Source organism: Eufriesea mexicana, unplaced genomic scaffold (genome assembly GCF_001483705.2).
Source record: "Eufriesea mexicana isolate 0111107269 unplaced genomic scaffold, ASM148370v2 scaffold474474847, whole genome shotgun sequence".
Taxonomy (NCBI): Eukaryota; Metazoa; Arthropoda; class Insecta; order Hymenoptera; family Apidae; genus Eufriesea; species Eufriesea mexicana.
The window spans coordinates 684,083-693,984 of record NW_016907894.1 but is presented as its reverse complement, the minus strand read 5'-3'; the positions used below and the strand labels follow the sequence as shown (position 1 = coordinate 693,984).

At 30.3% G+C, this 9,902-nt stretch overlaps 1 protein-coding gene across 2 annotated transcripts; it reads right to left on the bottom strand.

Moving 5' to 3' along the window:
• On the bottom strand, positions 1–9,385 carry LOC108555132 (uncharacterized). 2 transcript variants are annotated; one of them, XM_017910672.1, is made up of 4 exons: positions 9,307–9,385; positions 425–511; positions 242–356; positions 67–138 (listed from the first exon to the last, which is right to left on the bottom strand). In XM_017910672.1, the coding sequence occupies exons 2-4, from the start codon at positions 444–446 to the stop codon at positions 105–107; spliced, it is 171 nt and encodes a 56-aa protein (XP_017766161.1). In that variant the 5' UTR covers positions 447–511; positions 9,307–9,385; the 3' UTR covers positions 67–104. The 2 variants fall into 2 exon arrangements, with proteins under 2 accessions (XP_017766152.1, XP_017766161.1); XM_017910663.1 differs by having other exon boundaries at positions 1–356.
• Between the last annotated feature and the right edge of the window lie 517 nt (positions 9,386–9,902).

The following is a 9,902-nucleotide window of genomic DNA, read 5'->3' as shown; positions in this document are numbered from 1 at the left end:
TTAAAAAAATATTGAGAATGTCGTTTAAGAAATGTGTTATTCGAATTGTGCCATGAATAAAGAGAAATTTTTAAATTGGACGAATCATTCATCATCCATACCCATCATGCCCATCGTTTCGTCGTCTTGCCGGCTAAGCTGGGTGCCCCATCCCATTAGGAAAAAATAAATTTTGATTATTGCGAGGCACACGACACCGATCATAGTGTCCACTTTTTCAGCGATACAGTAATGGTAGTACCTAAATCTATTAAAGTAGTACTTCAGCGTGCTTCTCAGGTTCTGCTGCGTCTTCTCCTCATCTTCTTGATTAGCTGTTGGATTCTCTGTATCCGTGCTCTGCAGGGCTTTGTTTCCTGTTAATGAAACCTGTTGCAGTAAAACCACCGCTCGAGGTATTTGTATAAAAGCTAACGAAACTTACGTCGTTTAACCGTTCCTTCCATTTTTTGATATTTATCCACTTTAACGATTCCTCTGTCGAGAGGTTACAGCTAACCGGGCTGTAACGCTGGAATAATTTGATACACTGGAATAAGGTCTGACAGCAAAAATTGTACGAAGCGAAAGAAAGTAAGTGACATGTAGCGATAATTATTACAATTATAGACAGTTATACTTGACTGTCTAATCTGATAAATTTGATATTATGTATTTTAAAATATTAAAAATGCAATTATGAAGAATGTACTGTGTAAACTTCTTAATTGGCTAAATATAAAAGAGGAACAATTCGTTAAAAATGCCTCTCGTTTTTCTTGATTTTCAAATAAAACAAAGTTGAATGAAGTGGCTCGAATACCCTGAACCCCCACCCCCTTAAATCATCTCAGCACTTTCTAGTAACTTTCTTCAAAACGGCCAATTATTTAAAAACTTCAAAAAAACCGAGTCAAGAAGACAAATAACGAAAGTTTCGTACAAGTACATCTAGATTAATTTTTTAATGTTGTTTTCGATACACCGTTGTAATGACCCCTATACAAGATGATTAATATACGCCAAGAGATGCAAGTTTAGTCGTAACAAAAGGGAAACTAGACGTTATTATGCATGTTAGTAGTTTGCATTATGTTCAGTATGAATCCGTATTTTCAAATATTCAGATATATGTATTAAAATATTTTTAAAGATAATGAATACAATATATAGAATTATATATATAATAATAGTATATAGAATTATATATAGAATTATAATATTTTTAAACTATAGTATACGAAATTTATTAAAATGATAAATATAGCATACACAGTATTTTAGAAAATAATTATAATATATCATATTTATAAATTATAACGTACGATACTTTTAACTATAATAAATACAATATATATAATTATAATATATAGTATTTTTAAATATTATGTACAATACTTTATATTATTATGTACAATTTTATGCACTATATCATTTCTTGCAATTATTATTGCTAAATATTATTATTTAAATTTAAATTTCACACTAGACAAAAAATTGCACAAATTGAAAATTTCAATTTTATGGGAGTATAAAATATAAGAAAATATAAAGGGAACAATTTTTTTAAGCAAAGATTTACTTTGAAGAAGCGAGAGTGACCATTAAAGTTTCAGCGTCTTTTCATTTCTTAGATATAATTTTATAATGCCATAGAATAAAGTGGAATTGTAAGTATAAAATTTTTACGATTCGTAATTTTCAAATGACAGACTTTCGTTATTATTTTCCCTGTACATAAATATTTAATTTCGAATTTAAGAAAAGATCTTTCTAATTAAAAAATTTTTCATTTTGTGTTAAAAATGGTATATTAGCAATTAAATGATTCAAAGAACTGATATGCAAACAATAAATTTTTCTCAAGGTTCTAGAATTCTTTAGGCCGTGAGAACATTTTCTTTCTTTCTTGATACTCAAATTTGTTATAGAAAAAGAAAAGAAAAAAAATGCTATAGAAAATTTATTTTTATTTTTTATTTTTTAATTAAATTTTCAAGAAACAATTTTCTACAACAAAAGATAATCTGAAATAAATATAAATAAATATAGCCACAGTCGTCCTACAATGTCAATGACAAAAATCTTTAGAGTAATTTTACATCAACTATTATAGTCTGTACACACTGTGTATAACATTCTATTATTTTCTTTTTGAATCAAGCTGTATGTATGAGTGTTAGCTCGTGATATACACATGGATGAGAGAGAATAAAAGTCTAAATAAAAGGCAACCAACCGAAAAAAGAGGACAGAATAGCGAATAATAGGTGCTAACTAACTGACAAAAGTGAACAAATTCGTAAACAAAAAGTGCGAACTAACGAAGCTGACGATTCTAAGCAGAAATCAAAAGGCCATAAAACTCTTTCCATTAACTATACCAAATTCGCCAGGAATAAAGCACGAATCCACGAAAATCGATTTAATTTCGCCAATGAACGAACTAAGTACTTCGAACCCTCCTCGAAAATTCGTATTAACCCGTGAAATTATTTTAACAAGATTTATCCCCCTCCAATTAATTCGCATAAACGACGTTCTACCGTAATTAAACGATTTCTCCAACTCGGCCGATTTCTATTCCCATTTAAACGCGAAAACCTCGACGACGCCGGGACTCGATGAAAAATTCATTAAAAATGGGTGCAAATGGGACGCTTTCCCGTCGCGTGTGACAATCATAGGTTTCCTTAAATTACAATACGCCGGGAACCGTGTCCCAGAGATTTCGTTGCTCGCAAACGTGTAATCTCGTCACGCGTAAAATGGGAGAGAACAAAACCCGATTACAATTCCACGCGACCGTATTTCAATGCCCCGAAACGGTCTATCTAGTGACGAAAATGGAGACTGCCAATATTTCGTGAACGAAATTCTATTTCGACCGGCCGCGCGTTATGCGGAAACACGGCCGCGCCGGTGAAAATATTTCCGAAGCAACGGAATTAAAATATCGGCAGGGAGTGCCGGCGGATTGGCCAAACGCTAAAGGCGTCTCGTACTTCCACGAGAAAGGGTGAAAAAACGAAAGAAAGCAGAGAAATAAAGTGCACTCCGGACGCGACAAAGCAGTACGCCCGTGCGATAACCTATAACTGTTTCATTCGATAAAATCTACATGTTAATGTTCACTCGTTTTATTCTCGCCATTTTTTCGCTTCGCCATTTTTACGGTCGTCCGTTTTTATTTACGGCCCCATTTTTCCTTTTTACGTTTCAGACGTGCGATATAGCGAGCGACAAAATATCAAATTTAGAGGTTATGTGCACACGCGTGCGCGCCGTACTCCTAAAAAGCACCGGTAACCGATTGGCGTGAAATTTTAAAGGAACGATGCGGATGCAGAGTGGAAACGCGATGTGAAATTTTCGCTTCGAATATTCAGTAGTTTCTGAGATATTGGTAAAAAGGGGAAGAGAAATCGGATTCTGTGTTTATAAGTACGCTGGAATTTCGTTAATCCGGATTTCCGACTTATCCGGATTGTAATACGTATCAGAGATGGGAGTACGAAGAAAATTTTTGTCAAAATTTTTATATCTGTAAATGAGGATTTCTTTTTCTATTAATTGATGAATATTTTGTGTTTATGTCTACGCCAATGCGTTCATGTCGACTTCTTTGCAGTATCCTAATTGAAATTGAAATTGAAATTCTATAGGTAGATGTGCCTTTTATTTTATATGTATGTACTGTTAATGCGTATTGCTGTAGATGTAGAAATATATTTATATATAAATTGATTCTTTAAATTAAAGGAAGAAATGGAGCACGTCAGTAAATACGTTTGTTTTAAAGATTTATTGTTGATAGCATTTGGTTTAGTATTAAGAGACAAGGTTCAACGAATTTCATTGCATTGTTCGTAATACGAAGTTTATACTGTAATTAGGTTAGGTTAGAAGGAACGTAAGACGTTCCGGCGCTGCCAGTTGTCTCCAGATAAATTCACTAGCAAGAAGTCACTAGGGTATTATTTATTCTCTTTAATACCTCTTGGATTAAAAGTACACGGTTTCTTAAATATTTTGAGACATTCTTATTAATATTTTCTGCAAGAAAGATTTTATATTTTATTTCTACTTTGTCTTCTTTTTTTATTTTATTTAGTAACGTGGAGAAAAATATTTTTAATCGAAATTGGTTGTATATCTTTTAATAAAAATTAACTAAATGTAGCTCCCTGAGTCAAATGTAATTTTGCACTGATTAATTAACGAAAATAAAACCTTGATATTTGTATTAATAATTCATATGTATATATTAATTACATATATAAAATTGTTATTAAATATGGGTCATGAATATCTTTCATAGATGAAGTATGGCCCCAATCCTAATGACAGAGGAAGTATAGAATTAAAGAAATTAATTAAACAAATTAAAAGATAACAATAATGGTTAAAAAGATATATTTTAGTTAAATATTAATGAATATCGATTGTGCAAACACTATTGATCAAAATGGCGATATAAAAATACATGCATAAAGAATAAATAAAAGTATAGCGTGACTAGTTTTCAAATGTTAATATTCTATACTACTTTGTCCTGACTAACTTATCTTTAAGATTACCCATAAATCTACGTCGAACTTCAGTGTCGTAATAAAATACTATTTTTAGTAGAAAACTATTTTCAAAAATTAAAAACTGAATTGATTTATTTTGTGCTTAAATCTATAATTGTCTACCTTTATTTACTTTTGGCCAGTAAATTTTACGATTCGATGGAAACATAAAAAAAGAGGAAGATTACATAACCTAACTTTACTTCTCCAAAATTCATTTTATTTTTGCGAAAAATTCAAATAAATTGTTAAATATTGTTTGTAAATATTAAATTGTTAAATATGTTTGGCTATTGCCAAAAAATTGAATAGAAAAAGAATATTAACAAAGCAAGTGGTACATAATAAAAGCAAATACAGCAAAATTAAATGAAAAAATATAAAAATAAAAGCAAGTATAACATTTTTAAATCAATCGTGTGAATCTTTATTGAGTATTATTTCAATTTTTAAATAACACGAGTTCACAGGAAAACACTATTTGTGGTGTAACACCATCCGATAAGTTCAGTCGTACTCCATCTTGCTTTTCAACAACTAAGGAAACTAATAAAATCCGGAACAAAACGAAGCAAGATTTCTTTCAATATTCGAAGAAAACGACAAAGGTTGAAAAATGGCGGTTGAAAAACGTTAAATTCTTCCGCGACGTCGTCACGAATTTAAAGAAACATTTTTCTTAATTACACCGAGTCTAGAAAACGGTCGATCGCTTTAACGGTGGACATGGCGTCAGGAAGCGTTCGGAAATACTCGACGAAACGGTGTGATCAAATGAAAATCGAGTCCCCGTTCGATTCCGGGCGTTCTGCTCCATGGAGCGACATCGAAACACAGAGTGCGAACGAACAAATGATATTTCCGTATTATCGTCGTTATCGAGAAACAATAGGTGTCGTGTAGTGAGCGGACCAATATCGGGTCGCCTGGTCGGTAACGTAGCGCGCGCGTTTGTCGACGAAGTTTCGAGGACGGCGTCGAACTCACGTATTTTCTAACAATTTCGCATTTGATCATAGGGATTCGCGGGATAAAGCCACCTGGCCTGCATTCATCACTGCGAATGCTGCTTTTTTTTCACAGACGAATGCAACCGCGTTTGCACGAAAAAAAGTTGAAGGTTGTTTAATGCCTCTGTCACCCTTACGCCTCGCCTGACGGTCTCTTCCCCCACCACTGCCTGTCTCGATTTAACTCCCGCGAGGTTAAGCGATACGTCTGGATATACGACGCGTCGATACGAGCAAGTGCATTGAAGTGGAGTTTTTGACGGATTGCCGGCAACGAATTCGACTATTCCCGCGTTTACGACATTAATTTCAAATGGATATGGATATCGATTCTTTACACGATAGAAATTTATTTCCTTTGTGAAGAGGTTAGGATAGTTGTGAATTTTTAGGTCGAGGTGAAGCTCAGGTGAACTCGAGATGTGTAGAGGTATTTGCAAGTCTGGGAGTTAAATTTAACACATTTTCTTATGAAATCGATGAACCTGAATGGTGCACCGATTTTGATCATTTTTCAAATATGATATAGGAACGAAAATTTGGAATAACGTGTTTTTTCTTTGTATAGAGGTTATGTTTGTTTTCTTTCTGTATAGGTTAGCACAGCAAATGAATCTTTGATTAAATTGAGGTAAATTAAATTGGATATCCTATTCTATAACTATTTATCTCAAGATTATCTTATTATATTATTATTAGGTTAGAATTTTGGGGATGGAGGTAGAAGGTATAAACTTTGTGGGTTTGAACAAATTTTTCGAGTTCTTTTTTCGTCAAGGAAACCTCAAAATGTCCTGTTGAAGTTCATAAAGTACCTTTCTAACAAAGTCGTTACATATGGGTTGCACTCGTATAATACAATTGGTCAGTATCATTTAATAGAAAAATATAATATATATATTATTATATTTTATATATTATTGTTATATTATTATATTATTATATTACTATATTATTATATTATACTTTTCATCCCCTTGCGCGATTTATGTGTAATTAACTGGAGTATAAACAAATGATAAAACTACATAAAAATTGTGCTTACTATAACAATAAAGTTATCAAAACATCCAAACTAAATATACTCATTGAAATATCCTAATAAAATCAAAAAATCAATTAACAATACTGTATGTAATTATTTACCAAATAATCTCAAAATAATAAGAAAATTTTTTACATTTACATCAAAATTATTAATAATAATCAAATTATAATTATTGTGTCCATTGTACCTATTCTATCCATCCATAACCTCAAAACAATAAGTAAATCGTTTGGATTACTATTATACACTTCACATACTAAAATTACTATACTAGTAAATGATCTAATTGAGTCATTCACAGACCAAAGTGATTAACTCGACTTTCCAAATTTTTGTGTCAAAGTATTTGAATAAATTTTTACTAATAATCAAATTATAATTATTCTGTTTAACTGTACCTATTCTATCCATCCATAACCTCAAAACAATAAGTAAATCGTTTGGATTACTATTATACACTTCACATACTAAAATTACTATACTAGTAAATGATCTAATTGAGTCATTCACAGACCAAAGTGATTAACTCGACTTTCCCAATTTTTGTGTCAAAGTACTCGAATAGTAATTAACTTTTTACAGCAGAAATAAATTTTTACTTATTCCGAATAACGAGCTAAATAAATTTAACAAATACACTGGTCAATTGCATCTACGTACGTATTAAAACGAAATACATACCAAATTAAGTAAATCAAACAAATATCTCACGAAACTCCCATCAAAGACAAACGAAGAGTTTAAAGTTTAAATGTTCAATTACCAAGCAGCAATTACACCGTGTCATTGAATTACTAATCCGAAACAAAACAAAGGAATTCGAAAAAGGTTTTGATCTTCGGCTTTGAGTGTACAGCGTAAGTCTCTCTGGCGAAAACCACAAAACCCTCGGGATATTGATTAACGCCGAGAATTCCTTTCACCAGCGTCATTACTTTTACTTTAAACGCGCCAAAGAGTGCCTTAGAAGAAGATAAAAAAAAAGCTCCATCGCACAAAGCATTCCCTGATATTTAAATACCTTTAAATCCGGACCACTTCAATCCTTCCGCTCAACAGCCAATTTTTCTTTGTACTTCATTAATTGCGAGAAAAAAGGAAAATTAGCAAAGAGAATTATACGTTTGTCCATATCGTCCACGAGCTCCTCGATAAATAATAAAAACGATATCGTCGCTAATTTCGTACGTGAATTAGTATAAGTATAATGTACTATAGCAGCACAGTGTGTTCGAATTTATTGTATAAATCAAAATTGCGTATTAACTTTCCGTTAAGCATATTTCCATTTTACAAAAATTGAATGAGTGGAAGAGTATTGTAAGATGACATAGCTATCATTTTTATATAGTGAGCATGAAGAAAATGTGTGAAGGTCAACTTTATATCTTTTAATAGAATTGCTTAATTTTTAGAATAATATTTTATTATATTATATTATGTTATATTAATATTAATATTAATTATTAGTTATAGTATTAATATAAGTTATATTAACCTATTGCATTCAAGAGGTGACCCTCAGTCACCATTTCATAAAATTTGGAAGATCGATATTAATTAATATATCAAATTTAATGTAATGTAACAGTGTGCGAAGTATCGAAGTCAAATAATTTTACAATTTTATTATTATACAATTTTTTATTTACTGCTGAAAAAAGTAGAATTTCTTTGAATTTCTACTCTTCTCTAGCCAAAAGATTGTCGAGTGCAAAGGGTTAATATTATATATTAATATTATATTTCGAAGGATTTATGAACTACTTATAATGAATTGACTTGAATGTAAGCTAATAATTTGTTAACGTACGTGATTTGGTACTTTCGTGTTAACAATGACGAGCTGAGTTAGTTAGTGCATTAAAAATTACGTGATTTCATTTCTTAAAACAAAGTTGACCTATATACGTTTTCTATGTGTCACTTAGGATAAGAAAATAATTATTTCAACTTATGACTCTCTTTCAGTCGTTTAATTTCTGTGAAAATGTTTCTTATGCAACGAGCAATTAATTTCTATTCACTCAAACATAACATAGACACTCAGTATAATATAGCAAGTGAGAAGAGAAATATTATTATATTAAATATGGAAAATAAAATGAAAAAATGTATAAAAAAATAAAAATAAAATAAATATAAAAATAAATATGAGAAATAAAAATAAAAAATAGATGAAAAGTTATAAAAATTGAAGGATACATATCAAAAACAATCGTCGTCAATTTTACTTCTTTATCTAAAGTGAAAATAAATACTATATCATTTTTAACTTGGTTTTATAAAATTGCTGAATTTTTCTTAGGTTATTATTTAGTAAATATGTGCATACGTCATCTTTCAAATATAAAAATAAGAAATAGATGAAAAATTATAAAAATTGAAGAATTCACATCAAAAACAATTTTCATGAATTTTATTACTTTACCTAAAGTGAAAGTTAATACTATACCGTTTTTAATTTTTTTTTATGAAATTGTTTAATTTTTCTTGAGTTATTACTATATAAGAAATATTTGTATACGTTATTTTTCATGATACTTCGTTTCTAGAATATTTAATATGTTTTTATTACTTATTAGAATATTTAATACGTTTTTATGTCTTTAGAATATTTTAATATGTAGAAACTCAAAAAATTTGTTAAATTAACAATTATTTGATATCAACTTTTCACTTATGTAGTGGTTACCTGAATAGTTTATTATAATCCCAAATGTACAGGATTTAAAAGCCAGAAACGCTAATCACCTGTCCTGTTTCAAACTCTGTTCTATACTGCATTCAGGTACGTTCATTTATCATTTGTCTGGCAAATGCATATCGAATTCGTGAGTTGGCAGTGCTGACGCATTAGTGGAGATAAAGTTTTAAGTATAATAAACTCGATAATATTATCTACCACATTTACAGTACATAAAAATATACTACATACGGTGATACGTGTCTAGTGTAAACCAAAAATATGTATAACTATTACAACTGCTTTAAATCCCTTTAGATACACGCAAATAAATAATACCATAATTAATAACAAAATTAATACGAAAATAAATAAAATAAAATTAAAATTAAAAGAAAAATAAATTACGATAAAAATATAACAGAATATTGTGTGGCAATAATTAAAAGTTACTAAAAGAAAATTCACCAAATTATAATCATTACACTATTTCGTCACACGCAAGAATAATTCATTCAAAATTAAGTACTCCAATATTCTCTGCAAAATTTCGCGGTGAAAATGAAATCGACTGAAACCTGTGCAACAATAAAGTATAATCTGCA

Coding starts and splice junctions, on each gene's coding strand:
- LOC108555132 (XM_017910663.1), bottom strand. CDS start 446: ATGGAAGGAACGGTTAAACGAC. Junction 357..424: donor GGAAGGAACGGTTAAACGAC/GTAAGTTTCGTT, acceptor TTTCATTAACAG/GAAACAAAGCCCTGCAGAGC.